This window comes from Alligator mississippiensis, chromosome 1 (assembly GCF_030867095.1).
Source record: "Alligator mississippiensis isolate rAllMis1 chromosome 1, rAllMis1, whole genome shotgun sequence".
Lineage (NCBI taxonomy): Eukaryota > Metazoa > Chordata > Crocodylia > Alligatoridae > Alligator > Alligator mississippiensis.
Window position 1 is genome coordinate 351,065,255 of NC_081824.1, and position 14,989 is coordinate 351,080,243.

Sequence of the window (14,989 nt, forward strand, 5' to 3'; positions counted from 1 at the left end):
GTTGAGAGGTGTGTGTGTGTGTGGTGGAGGCAGGGTGATGCGGTGCGCGTGTGATGGAAGGCACGCGCGTGTGTGAGAAGGGATGCAGGGTGCATGCGGACAGCGCACCGCCGCGCCGGGCGGGAGGGAGGGCGCTTTACCAGCGGGCGGGGAGGCGCGGAGGAAGGTGTGTCCGCCCCCGCGGCGGGGCGGGGCGCTGCGCAGCCGGTGCCGCCGCGCTCTGCAGAGGCGGTCGCGGAGCCCGGCAGCATGCCGCAGCCCCCGGCCCCCGCCGCCCGCGCCGCCGCCCTGCTGCTCGCCCTGCTGCTGCTGCTGCCTGCCCACGCCTCGCACCGTGAGTCCTGCCCGGGGCCGGGGACCCCACGCGTACGGGCACACGCGCTTTCGCCCTGGACACGCACACGGCTTCCCCTCCTGTACCGCGCACACTTTCCTTCCCCACACGCGCACACATGCACAGACGCATCTCTCCCCCTACCCCCACACGTGCATACGCGTGCCTTCTTGACCCCCTTCCCTCCCTGCCCCCGGCACAGACACAGGCGTGCCTTTGCCACATGCACACCTTCCTCACCTGCGCCCACCCCCCTTTTTCCTCCCCCCACACAGACCTTTCCTGCTGCCCCACACCTGGCCCCCTGGGGAGCCCACTCTTCCCATTACAGTAATGCTGGGGAGGCAGCTGGATCCCTGCCCCCCCACTCTCCTGGAAAGTGCTCCAAGTGGGGGAGGTAGCCATGATGTTGGCCCTGGGGAATGGGTTGCTTTGTTGTAGCCTTGTGGAGGGGGCATTGTTTGGGGTGTATGCATGGGGGGAAACCTGTTGTGTGCTTTGGGTGGGGGTGCAGGTGTGGGGGTGACTGTGCCCCCTGTGTGCACACATGTAGGCCTGCAGGAGGGATATGACTGTGTGTGTGTGGCGGGGGTGAGTGTACACCTGCATGCATATGTGTGCATGCATGCACAAGGGATATGACTGTGCCCCTGCCTGTGTGTGAAAGTGCATCTATGGATGCAGGAGGGGTATATGATTGTACCCTTCTGAGCGTGCGCACATGTCTGTGTGTACATACATATGCAGGAGGTGTATGATTGTGCACTTGCATGTATGTACGTCTACACATACATGAGGGGTATGATTGCGCCCCTGTGTGTTTGTGCACACATGTATACATGTAGGAGGGATATGACTGCGCACGCGTGCATGTAGAAGGGATATAACTGCGCCTCTGTGTGTGTGTGTACCCATATATTTGCGCATACATGCATGCTGGAGGAGTGTGACTGCCCTTGCATGTGTGCGCACACGTGTGTGCATGTATGTATGCAGGAGGGGGTATGACTGCCCTTGCATGTGTGTGTATGCATGCAGGGGGGCCAGTTGTGGGAGTTCTCGGGATGTGCATGGAGCGAGTATGCAATGACATCCCTGGCCTGACCTTGATGTGGATGGTGAGCACAACTAGGGCTCCACTTTATGAGTGTGGCGCATTGTGTGTGTGCATGTGCACATACTTGTGTGTGTGTGTGTGTGTGTGGAAGAGGGAGGGGATATTGTGCCCATGGGCACCTCTGTGTGCAGCTGTATCATTGTCCTTGGCCGCTGGCCTGTTTTCAAGCCCGGGGTCTAGAGCTGACTCTTGCATTCACTGCCATCTCTCTGTCCCCTGTGCTCTCTCCGCCTGCTTGCGGCTGCAGCAGTGCTGCTGAGAGCCCCAGAGGCTGCCCAGTTCCTGCAGCAGAGGCACCGTCGTGCCTACCAGATCTTTGAGGAGACCAAGCAGGGCCACCTGGAGCGGGAGTGTGTGGAGGAGCTGTGCAGCAAGGAGGAGGCCCGGGAGGTGTTTGAAAATGACCCTGAAACGGTGAGGCTGAGGAGTTGAGGTTTGCTTTGGCCTTCTGCCACCACCCCCCCAACAGCTGGCGGGGTGTGGGGGAGGGGCGCACAGCTGTCTGCACAGCTGAGGAGGTGGTTAGGGGGAGGAGGAGGAGGAACCACTTGATAAATAACTCGACCTGCTCAGCATAACCCAGCGCAGTGTGCCTGTTGTCAAGGTCAAGGAAACCGAGTGAATGAAGGGCTGGTTAAATTTGACTGGGCTAACATTGTTTGGAGTGAGACATTTCATCCAGGAGGGTCAGCATCCTGCCTTTGCATTCAAAGGCCAAATTTATCAGTGTCACCTGACCGAGGGTAACCTAATACTCCTGCCTTTCTGTCTGAGCACCTTTCTCTCCATCTTCTTCTCTCCATCCTGTCCCCAGAACACTTCAAATCCGTATAACTGTGTCCCAAAGCAGCATGCCAGAGGAAAAAAAAATTGCAGAAGAAATGTCATAAATAAATGTTAGCACTTCCAAGTCATAATCATTTTGGTCGGGGAATCTGGGGTTTAGGCTTAGAACCCCTCTAAGAAAGAAAAGGGGGAGCATTTAATTAGATGCCATTGCAGCAAGTATGATGCTGCACATAGTTTCACATTGAGTTGCCACCTACAAAAACAGCATATAGAATTCTTGAATTGTTCATAGCCATATTTGTATCTTCAGTACTATACCAGGAGTCTGTTTTTGTACTTTTACAAAACGAAACAACTGTATTCCTATGAAGTTTGTTGGTTTTCTTTTCCAGATAGCTTTCACTTTCTTGGCTTGCTGCTTTGAATAGGCTGGCCCCACCTCAGAGATTATCTGGCACTGATTTTGTGGTGGAAAGTGAATTCCAAGGTTGACGAGCTTGATATTGTACAGCGAGTTCCTGTTAATGGCCTAATGCTTTTTAGGGGAGGAGGAAAGATCTGGCTCTTGGCTCTTCTTATTGAGGAGTTAATATTTTATATTCAAGTCAAAACATGTCTTGACATGTCAGTGTTGTTAAGCTCATAGTGCATTTAATGTAACTATCCATTGCCCTGTGAGATGGCACAAAACAATAGGAAGAAGTACAGCAAATAGGTCCTTAGGCTGGTTTTTAATTTTGAATAACTGCATTTCAGAGTTTAAAATTGAACTCCTGCTTACTCCGGTCTGCAAAGTGTCTGATACACTCCTATCTGTGTGCATACACTCACATCTAGATGCAGTCTGGTTTGGTATTCTAAGAAACGGAGTTAACGCAGGAAAAACACTTGAAATGTGATGACAGGCTAGCTAATGCTATAATGTTCTATATTCCACTGGACTAGAATCTTCCAATTTGTAGTCATTCATTATAAGGACAGTGAATGTGGGAGAAAATATAAAATCAGATGGCAAATGCAAACTTTGACTAGTTAAAAGGTAGGTAATCTGAGGTCATCAGTTGTATTTATTGGCCTTTAGCCAAGAAAATTGTCAAAGGTGTCGTGTTTACAATACATAGACAAGCATGTTCACAGGAAGAGGAGACTACTGTAAGTGTATGTAACAATTATTAACAATAGCTGGCACTTATTTTGCAGTTTGGAAAACTATAATTTTCTTCCTGTAATGAAAACATTGAAGTAATTTGGGCCTTAAATCTATTTAGCTATAAAGATACGTTATCCGAGATGGTATCATGGTACTTGAGCACTTTTTAAAAGAGTAAATATTTCACAAATGAAACTTGTTTTGGTGGGTATCTCTATTGCTGCTCTTTGGTCTGGTTAAAAAAACATTAAAGAAACATGATCAGGGTTGACAGGCCTCTAATGATTGTGTCCTCTTGAATGTTCTACTAGTATCCAGACATCAAAATATTGTTTTAAAGCCACTGTATACCTAAGGGTATTCTTCTCCAGAGACAGCTACCCAAACACCAGAAATGCAGCTTTTGTTAGTTTTGTACAGCATGTCTCTCTTGTTGTGTCTAGAGATGTACTGATACTTTGGTTCCATATCAGCACCGATATAGGGAAAATTGACAGCATCGGAAATCGTGTTTGTTTGTTTTTTCCTGGTGTGGCGGATAAATGCCCTGTACATGTGCGCAGCTGCAGCATGCATGCGGCCAGGAGCACAGCCTGGTGGCTTGGAGGGCAACATTGGCTGGTAAGTCTGTTGTGAGGGAAGGGGTATGGGGGGGGTGCAGATCAAGGTCCTCATGGTGAGGGAGGGAGTGGGGCAGGGCCAGGGGCAGGCGCTGCTCAGCTGGGGCTAGGTGGGCGTGTGAAGCTGCAAGCAGCTCACCCAGGAGGCGTGGGAGGGGGTGGCTCCTGCCCTGCATGTACCCCTGGAGGCATGGAGGGTGTGTGCCCCCTGATCTGTATGTGGGGTGGGGTGTTGCTGCAGGCTGGGGCCACGGTCTGCACTGGGCTCTTCCTGGCAGGGATATTGGGCTGGAGCCGGTGCTAGGCTCTTCCCGGCAGGGGAGGCTGGGCTGGGCTGTGTTTGGGGCATGCAGCAGTGGCACTGGGACGGGGGGGGGGGGCTTGGGCTTGGGCTTATGGTGTATTTTGGGGTGGCTGCAGCTTCCTCCCCCAGACCCTCCCAGCACCGCTGCTGCCCACCTCAGCATCACTGCTGCCTGCCCTGAGCACAACTTGGCCCAACCCCTGCTGGGAAGAGTTCGCCCTGTGTGGAGATCCGGGGGCACACGCCCCCACGTCCTACTGGGATGCATGTGGAGTGGGAGCTGCCTCCCCTGTACCCATGCCCCCTGGATGAGCTGCTTGTAGCTCTGTCTTGTTCCTGCCCCGCCCTGGCTGAGCAGCGCCTGCCCCATCCTCACTCCCTCCCTCACTGGAGGGCCTCAATCTGTCCCCCCCCCAACCGGACTTACCAGCCTGATGCTGTTCTCCAAGCTATTCGGCTGCATATCAGAATTGGATCGATATCGGCCGTTATGGCTCCTTAAGAATTGGCTATTGGTATCAGCCCAAAATATCTCTCTTGGTGCACCCCTAGTTGTGTCTGCAGTCTCTTCTTGAGACCAGTTATCAAAAAGCTGCAGAACTTCTTACACAAACATGCTGCTCTTTTTTTACACTTATAAATGTGGCATCTAGACATGTAGGCATGTATGTGGCGTGTAGATGGCACTGGTGGTCTAATGGAACAGTCTTCTAATAATTGCAGACAGAGGTCAAATTACCTATGCAATTCAATTATTACTGCATTTGTTGGCATCTTTTGGGGCCTTTACTTATGAAGTCCCCACAGCAGCTAATAGAGAATGCAGAGTCATCCTAAATGGGACTTCTACTTTGACGGAGCCTAGCAGACATTGGTGGGCAACTGTGCTTCCTCATGTAGTGCTCTCATCTGTAGGAACGCACAAGATTTAATCTTCATCATCCTCCTTAATATGCAGGTGAGTGAGGGGTTTTGTTAAATGCTACATGTAAGAATGCTACTAGCAACCCAGTGATTGTGAGCTATATGTCTTATCCAGCTAACTGAAAGAATGAGGGACTTAGAAAAGAAATACCTGACCTAGGAACAATGAAGATGATATTTGATAGCATTGCATAACAGTTTAAGGAGCTAGCAGTACCTGTGGCCTCACTTGTTTGTGAAGAATTCAGTCATCAGACTGTTAAAAGGATGGACTTGATGCTCCTTACGAAATATCTGGAGAGTATTTTTGGTGGTTGCTGTTTTCTTGCAGGTGAGAAGGCGAAGATTGTGTTTTTACCTCTGGGATGTGGGCCATGGTGATCCATCTCATGGTAATGCTACAAAGGGGCCACTGCAAAGGGGACACCTTAAGTGGACCCTGAAGGCTAACCTGCAAGTGGAGCTAGTTCAGCAGACCCATCTACTGAGTGGAGCCAATAATGAGGAGCACATCTATCCAATACTAGTTTTTAGGCACTTAGGTATTTCCAAACCCAGGTGCAGGAGCGAAGCTGGTTCCCAGCCTGGCAGGGTCTCAGGCCTGGTCTGCCCAGGGCAGCTCCTGGCAGGGGAAGGCCTCAGGGGAACACGGGCCGCTCTGCTCCTCCGCTTCCCTGCGGCGAAGGCAAATGGCCCCTGGGCGAACGCAGGCAGCCACTAAGGCAGGAGAGCAGTGCCCAGCCCAGCTGCAGGGAGCGACAATCCTCCTTCCCCGCCGAGCAGCGCAGCCCCACAAGCCGGCGCTGCCTGAGGGGGGCCGGAGCAAGGTGGCCGCTGCACCACAGCCCCTCACTCACCCGCCCACATGGCCCTGTTCACCATGGTGCCCAGCCACCCACACACACAGCCCTGGTGGCCTCAGCGCTGTGAGCCCAGAGCGCGGGGCCCGGTGGACACGGGCTCCTGCCGCCTCGCCCCGCAGAGGTCACGCCAGACCCCACCTGCCGAGGCCCCCCCTGGGGCTGCCCTGCCAACTGCCTGTGCCAGGCGCTGCGCCCTGTTCCCGCCCCACGGCCGCCAAGCCTGGCGGGTCCTGGGAGGCGGGCGGGACGCCAGGGGCAAGAGGCCCGGCCGGAGACAACTAAAAGCGGGCTCTGTCCTCAGCTTATCCGGTCAGGTGCAGCTGGGGCAGGCCTACGCCGCACAGCCCTCAGGGCGGCGGTGGGACCCGGCCCAAGTGACATGGGAAGTCACGCAAGCCTGGCCCCGTGGGGATGAGCAGTCCCCTCCTTCACCCGCCTGTCCCGAGCGAGGGCCCTCGGGCCACAGAAAATGGCTTGGCGGGTCGCATGTTGGACGAGCCTGATGTAGACAGTAGCAGAAAACTGTAACTGAGCAACTGTTTCTGAGCAAGGTAAAGTAGCTTGCATGGAGTTCCATACTGTGTCAGTTAGACTGTATCTGGTACTTAAACTGGCTCGGTATGTCTATGCTGCACCCCAAGGTGTGCACCAAACTCACAGATGCCTTTAAAAATTCTAGTTAAAGCCAGAGGCGTAAGTTTACTCTAGAGTCAGTCTTAGAATTGTTCTTTGGAAAGACAGCTCTGTTGACCCAGTAAATAGCAATGCAATGTTTCAGCACACGTCTGCAAGAGGTAAGGTGACTACCAGTTTGTTTTCTGAAAATCTTGGCCCATACAACAAAGCAAAGCAAAAACAGAAAAAACAGTCTGCAGATAGTCATCAGGAAAGATGCAGTTTCTCTCAGAAATCTGAATAACAATGGTGTTGTCACATTTGTGATTGTTCACTTTAACCATACAATAACCATAACAATGTTAGGTGTGGCTAATTATCCATTTATTTAGTCAGGTTTTTGTGTTTGTATTATAAAGAATATTGACAAGCCCACCAGGTTGCGGGAGGGAAGATCATTTGTAACATTTTAGACTGAGATTTTGTTCTACCCTTAAAAATACATCACTTTGTTATGGCTGTATGACTATAAATGGTAAAAACAAATGTGTGTAGTAGGGTAATGAGTTTTTAAATGGAACTGATTACAACATCTTTAGATACTGCTGCAAAACTCTTGGACTGGCTGAAGTGTGTGTGTGTGGTTTTTGTATTGCTTTTGTTTCCTCCAGCTAAAGAAGGTCAGTAAAATACCAATAGATAATTTCAACAGATAAAATTGACAGGGGAGTGGGGAGGGAATAAGGAAGGAAACACATTCATGAAGGTCCAGAATTTCTTCTTAAAGCAACCTATTGAACAAACAAACCATGTTTAATAAATCAGGTTGTAGTTGGAAAACATCTTGGATATAGAGCTAAGAATGTTATCTCCTTTAAGATGCTGATGAGGGTCTTTATAAAAGGCAGTAACGAACAAATATTTAACCTTGGTATGCAGTTGGGGTCTTATAGCTCCTTAGCTGACTGATAAACTGCTCTGGTATTTGGCTGACCTATTCTAAAAATGTAGTTACCCAATTGCCTGTATAAAAATGAGGTGCATAAGGGAAAGTGATTAGCAGTTTTCTAAGGAGAGGTGTGGTAAAACAGGCTGCTCAGTGGACTGGTAGTTCCTCCTTTTTTTTTTTTTTTTTAATTCAGTTTGGTATGTGTGGGTGTGGGATGCACAATTTCTTATAGTGGCAACTCATGAAAATGAAAATTACTTACCTGCCACACTATAATTATTTGTTTTCAGGTGTTACTCCAGAGCAATTACTTACATTCTGCATACCATGTTGGACTTCAGGTTTTTTTTAAGTTTTTGGGGCCATATCCTCAACTGGTGTAAATCAGAGTAGGCCTGTCAGTGAATCTCTGTCAGAATTTAGCAGCTAAGGATCTGTTTTTCTGATTTTCCATTTATAGATCTGACCCTACTTCTCAGATATGACAGGACAAATCAGTTGATGTTCAGCTGCATGCATGATAGGCAACAAAGTACATGGTAGGCTCTGCTCTGTTTCAAAGGACTTGTATCCATATGGCACTTGTGTTTTGCCAGAAATGTAGGCAAGAAAATTGGTATAGTTACTACAAAATGTATGTCTTAATTCACTGTTTCGTATATTGTTGCTCCTAGTGATGTAAAACCTCTGATAACACCTGAAAGAAGAAAATGCCGTTTGTCAGTGCCTTCTACTTTTTTTTTTTAATTTTATTTTTTTGATTTGCAGTAGTTTTTGATTTGTGGGTGAATATTTGATACTGTACTAAGTTTCTTTCTTCAAGACTGATGTCTGCCATCAGTGAGCAATAGATTTAGTACCAGACAGTAGATTGTTGGGAGCATGGTTTCAGTTCCGAATCTATGTCCAGAATGAAAATGTGAAGACTTCCCTGGAAACGGAAAGTTTTGCCCTTTGAATTGCCATAAGAGATGTTGTCACCTATAATCATCATCGTCATAGTAGTAGTATTAATACTTCTACAAATTCTACTTGGCAGTCAGTGGATAGAAAAAAATCAGATCTACAGGCTGGTTGGTCAAATTTGCTAACATTTGCTTGTGATTTCTTTTTTTGCTTGTCTTTATAATATGTGTTAAGTACAGCGCAGATTAATTACAGATATACTGCACTTATTGAAACCTTACTCTTCTAGGAAGGATGTTTGGCAGCCAATATTTAGGTCACACTTCTAATAATAGAGATTTAGATATCTATATCTAAATATTTATATTACATTAGAAAATAAGGAAGGAATGTAAATGTTGGAGTGGGGGACAGGGGAGTGAAGTGGAGGGGTGGGAGGCATAACATTTCTTCAGGTTTTGTTGGTAGATGTTACATAGTCTAGACATATATAATATCCATACTGTCTTTAAGCCTTAAATTATCATCCCCTTTTAGAACGTTACTATCTTAGTCATGACAAAATCTTACAGGATTTGTTATGGAAAATATTTTCAGCATATTTCCTACAGTATTGCAATGCAAATGGAAAAAAAGCCAAAGTTACTGCTGGCATAAATATCTACATCTGTGCTGAAATCGAATTTGTCCAAGCGTGTGAATCATAGGAGAGCTTTGTGCTAATGACCTAACTATATGGATTCACTATTTGAAATAATTCAAGGCTAAAAGATTTCAAGAAAGGAAATGTTATGGATTCAAGACATTTTCTTGAGGATGGTACAATAGGAAAAAAGTATAGAAAAAGATGAAAAAAAATTGCCATGGGTGAAAGTGACTTTGTTGGAGTTATGCTTACTTGATCTGTGTGCACTGTCACCAGTTGTGAGTTTGGCCCACGATAGTGGAAGAAACCTGGAAATTCTGAGACGCATCATCCTGGAAGTGCAGTTAACTATAGTTCCTCTGGGTGGAAAAACATTAGTCTCTTTAGTAAAGAACACTCAAAGGCAGACTTGAAAAAACAGACATATGTAGGAAGATCACATAGGGTTGCAGAAAAGAAAAGATGCAAAAAGCAGAGTGAGTTTTAGTGTGAGCCAAAGAACTCTCAGAAGAAGACAACAAGCATTTATAAATATGCTGGAGGAAGACTATAGAAAAGCCCATTAATAAATTAGGAAAATGCTATCCGTTGTCATGATTCTGTAGCAAACTTTTTAAATTCAGAAGAAAAAGGAGAGGATGGAATATTATTCATTTAATCCAAGCAAATTTTTTGGGACTGGAACCATTGAATATGTACAAATTGGCAGTCACAGTTTGAGTTTACGCTACAATTTTAAATAGTCTTAAGCTTAATGAATCACTACTTTTGAACAGTTATGAAAAACTAGCATCTAGTGATTGGATGGAAGCTAATGAGTGTATTTATCTTTATAAAAACAAGGACAACTGCAGTTTGGGTAATCATACCATATACCCACATTAAATCCATAACAAGAAAGTACTAGATGTTTCAAGTATACAACGAAGCCAAATTAATTTACTTGGCCTGTTGTGTTGACTTGATGGCTCTGCAAGGAACATTGATCCTGTTCCGGGAAAACATAATGCTTGAGAGAGAAGCTAATATGAGACCAATTTTATTTTGCTGTGTTTTATTTCAAGAGGGTTAAAAACAGCTTGACTGGAGCTGAAAAGGAAAAAGGAAACCTGGTTTGTTCCCTTTTACCATTTTGTTTTTGTTTTTAATAATGTCTGACGGAACACAGACAACATTTTTTGGATTTTTTTCCCCCTGCTTTCTTTGTTTTAACATTGGAAATGAGATGTCATCTGTTGTGGACAGCTAAGTGACCACATCTTTAATGGAAAAATATTTAAATAATTACGATTACTAGCACAGGTTAAGCAGATTCTCTGGTGCTAACATTTAATCTTAGTATAGATGAAGTCGTATCAGCCGCTCCAAGACTTTCAGTGTGGTGTTGAATAGACCCAGCTCTGATCAGGGTTATATGATATGATGCTAAAATAAAACAAGCAGAAGCAGTTGGCAACCAACTAGGCTAGGGCTTCCAACATTTCTGAATTAATTTAAGCAACAGTGGGGAAAAATTCACTGGTGTAGACGGGGTCTTTTGTTGTGCTTTCAGAGCAGCTATTTAGAAACTGTGACTCACATAGGACTGCTGAGTTGGTGTTCTTCCATCTTCTCTAAAAATATGGCAGAATGAACATTTACCAGGTGTAATTTCATTGGTTTATAAGCTGTAATACTGAGTTTGACCGGCGGATGGGGGTAAATATACCAAAATAAAAATACCAAATTCTTTGTAAGCATTGTTCTAATGCTGAATATTGGAAACAGAGAATGGAAACGCATTGTATTAAAAGACTAACTTTAAAAAAAAGAAAGTAGTTTGGTTTATTTAAAGACCTGTTTCTTATCTCCTGGACAGTGAAGAAAAAGTCTCTTTCTCTTGAGTAGAATGGAACAATGTAAGCAGGAGCTTGCCTGAAAAGACTGGTGCTGTGATACAGTTTCCAGTTCACTTAAGGGGTGGAGATTTGGATTGTATGAGGCTTCTCCTGGTCTTTCTCCTGTCTCCAAGATCTTTGTTATGTCATCTTTTGGAAGCACATTCTACATTGTGTATGACTTTTATTTAGAGTTGGCATAGACAAGACTGGATGCTGCTGGTTATATTACACTGTTCTTGGAAAGGAAAGAACTGGGCTGAATGACATGTAGGATTCAAAATCAGTGAGAAACTTATATCCAGCAGCAAGAAGCAGGGTTGGAAACGAAGCAGAAAGATTAATTTCTGCGTTGATGGGTATAGGCATAGAGGTTCAGAATTGTCCCAACCAGCACTGATGTAGGTCAACAACTGTTTCCTCCATGGGCTGGAACATGTTGCCTTCTTGTTGTGTGCAGTGTGATGTTACTGCTGTATGGAATAGTTGCAATGACTGGTGAGATCAACAGTATAACTGGTCAAGGGCTGGTCTGGAAAATATTTGTGTCTAACTCCATTTGTGTGTAAGATTATGTAAATAAAGCCCACAGCTTGGATCTTCTTCCTAAACATTAATATAAAAAGCAAGCCCAAGGGAAAGAAGTTGACAGCATATCAGTGCTAATTTCTTTTCCTCAAACCTTGAGCTAAAAACTAACAAACACAACTAAGGCTGTAATCCTGTGGTGAGTTTTTCCACCACAGTGGTCACAAAAAAGATTAACTAATAACTTGTTGTCTTTTGATGCTCTAAATAACTGTGTGACCTTCTAGATAGCAAGATGTTCAGCAGCCTAATGTTTAACTTCAACTAGTTTGAGACTAAACGATGTATGAAGGGTTTATCTTTTGTTTTATTTTTCTGTATTCGGGGTGTATTAATAATTCTATTTTGGTTCTTGTAAAAACCTGAAAATGGAATGGAAATCTCTTGTTTCATATTATATTTTTTTCTTTTAAAGTGGGGGAAGAAAAGGGGAAGTGACCTTTGAAGAGTTGGAGAGCTGAAACCCCTCTTCTCCCACTGAAACCCCCAGGAACTGGAGGACTCTGGGAGATAAAAATCTTTGGAATAGAATGAGATCAACCAAGTTGTCACCACATGGACTAGAGCAGTGAGACTGTACTGTGGAGTACAACTGTTCTCAACCAGGATGCATTGAGATTCTTTCAAGGGTGTCAGGGGGTGCCACACAGTGTTAACGCAGTTAGGTGTACTCATATGATCCACAATATAAACCCAGAGATTTCAAATAGCTCAATCCATAGCATTAAAAACATACTGACCTGTTTTTAGAGATGCACCAGCGCATTGGTCCGTATCACATTGGCACCGATAAAAGGAAAATTGACATTATTGGCAGTTGGCTTTTTTTGGCTGATGTGGCCAATTTAATGTCGCCAATAAATGCTGCGTGCGTGCATGCAGCCTCAGCATGCACGCAGCTAACTCGGCAGCTTGGAGAACAGTGTCTGGCTGGTAAGTCTTTTGGGGGACAGGGGTGAGGGGAGGGGAGGGAAGGGGTGTAGGAGGGACAGATCAAGGCCCCCACAGTGAGAGAGGAGGGGAGCTGCGGCAAGTGCTGCCCAGCTGGGACGGAACATGGGATGGAGATGTGAGTGGCTCATGTGGGGAGTGGGGGGGCAGTTACTGCTGCTGCTCACCCACCCCAAAGGAGTTGTGGGTCATGTGCCCCCCTGATCTGTGCACAGGGTGAGGGTGGGCTGCCACTGTGGGCTAGGTCTGGGTGTGGTGCCAGGTCCCTCCCGGTTGGGGGGGGGGGGGGGGTTGTTTGGGGCAGCACTTGTGGTGGGCAGCAGTGGTGCTTTGAAGCTTTAACAATGAAAGCTACTAGGGGTGCACCAATAAAGATTTGCTTGGCCAATACTGGTAGCTGATTATTAACCAGCCATATTGGTCAATACCAATCCAATAACCAATGTACAGGAATGCAGGCCGGCAGCATGGTGAGCAACTCTCTGCAGGTAAGTCTTTGGAGGGGGAGGGGCATGGGGAAGGGAAGGGGCATGGGGGGGGGCTAGATTGAGGTCCGGTAAGTCTGTGGAGGGGGAGGCAGTGGGGAAGGGATAGGGGCTGGGGCTGAGGGCACTGTCCAGCCAGGGCAATGAATGGAACCCAGGGCTGGGGCAGGGAGTGGGACAGAGCTGCTGGAGGCTTGTTCAGGGAATCAGTGTCCTAGTGCTTAAAAATGGCGGCAGGAGCGCTTGATCTAAAGCTCGTTGGATGAGCTTTAGTTCAGGTGCTGCCAGCACCGTTTTTAATCATGGGGATGCTTTTAACTGGAGCTGAGCACGGTAAAGGTGGCCGTGGGCTGCTCATTGCTCCTGCTGCTGCCAGGCGGGCAGGGGATGTGCGGCCTGCATGGGGTTCCTGAGGGAAAGGCAGCAGAGTGTAGAGCCCTGAGCCTACAGCAAGCAGCCTGCATCTGCCCCGTGCACCCATCTGGGGTGGGCACATGCCCCCATCCCCATGCCTCCCTGGGGTATGCGTTCAGTAGCAGAGAGCCTCCCCCTGTCACCTTCCACAGCTCCATCCCGCTTCCAACTCCACCCTGGGTCCCATTCACCACCGTATTTGGGCAGCACCCCCAGCCCCTGCCCCTTTCCCTCCCTCCCTCACCATGGGGGCCTCAATCTGCCTCCTCCCTCCCTCCCCCCACCCTTTCCCTCCACAGACTTACCTGCAGGGAGCTGCTTTCCACACTGCCCAGCTGCATTCCTGGCCATGTGCATGTGTGCGGATATGCTTGCATGAGGCATCCAGAGGCCCTGGCCAGAAGGCATATTATATTTATTGGTGTACATTATCAGCTACACTAGGCAAAAAAAGCCAATAGCTGATAATGTTGATTTTTTTTTTTTTTCCTTTTATCAGTCCCAATCCAACATACAACCGATATATCAGTGCACCTCTAAAAACTACTAATTGGGACTTCTGCGAAATAATACTGATTTCCTTTGGTAAAAATAGGAAGTTTGTCTTCATTCTAGGCAGTTTCTTAGTTGCAGCTGAAGGACTACAGGCTTTCTGTAAGCCTGCAGGAATGGAAATTTGTTGGAGAGAAAATGCCGTTTTCAGCTCAGCTCTCAGTTCTTTTTGTCATAGCTTAGAATTAAAGAAGTTGAATAAAAAGTTAAAGGATCATGAGTAAGTTGCATTAGCACCCAGGGTTAGCCTTGTTTTTATTTAATACAATATTTTCAGTGGCAAAGTATGAACTGTACAAATAGATTTCCTACTGGGCAATAAATACTGGTTATTTCTGTTACGATAAATAGAGGAGTCTGGCATGAAATATACAAATTAAACATTGGAGGGATGGAAGGAAAAAGGGGTTAAAATTATATTTATAGTTTGCAATTTAAATTAGTTGTATGTACTGTGCGCCTCCAGAATTGCAGTTCATGGTGAAAAACGCCATACCAGCTTCACTCTCAGAAACAACAACAAAGGTTATAATTTTGTATAAAGACTCAGTAAGCTGCTTCGTTTTACCTCAGGTTTATGATAGGAAAGTTGTCTGTGAACAAATTAGCTCAATCATTTTAAATGAGAAATTAGACTGAGATCAAAATGACTGTACTTTCCTAATATACTTCATCATTACTAGTAAGTGTGTTGAGTGTATTTTTCACGTTTACAACCTACGTTATTATGGATTTAAGTCTGCTATAGGAAGAGGCATGGTGTGAAAAAAATGCAGCTTTGGTTCCTTCATACTCATTTAAAATGTCAGTTTTGCCAACGGTTGGATTACATTGGTCTTGATTGTACCATTTCCCATTGCTGTATTTTCAAAAAAAAAAGGAAAGGATTTAAGAAGAACAGTGGA

General features: G+C 46.1%; 1 protein-coding gene across 3 annotated transcripts in view; it reads left to right on the plus strand.

Annotated features, from left to right (window-relative positions):
* The first annotated feature begins 209 nt into the window (after positions 1 to 209).
* GAS6 (growth arrest specific 6) overlaps positions 210 to 14,989 on the plus strand; it is a 67,501-nt gene continuing 52,721 nt past the window's right edge. Inside the window, exons 1-2 of one of the 3 annotated variants that reach the window (XM_019484984.2) lie at positions 210 to 334; positions 1,699 to 1,865. In XM_019484984.2, coding sequence (XP_019340529.1) covers positions 250 to 334; positions 1,699 to 1,865 — 252 coding nt within the window. In that variant the 5' untranslated portion in view covers positions 210 to 249. The remainder of the gene's footprint in view (positions 335 to 1,698; positions 1,866 to 14,989) is intronic. The other 2 variants (XM_019484982.2, XM_019484983.2) reach the window with 2 other exon arrangements.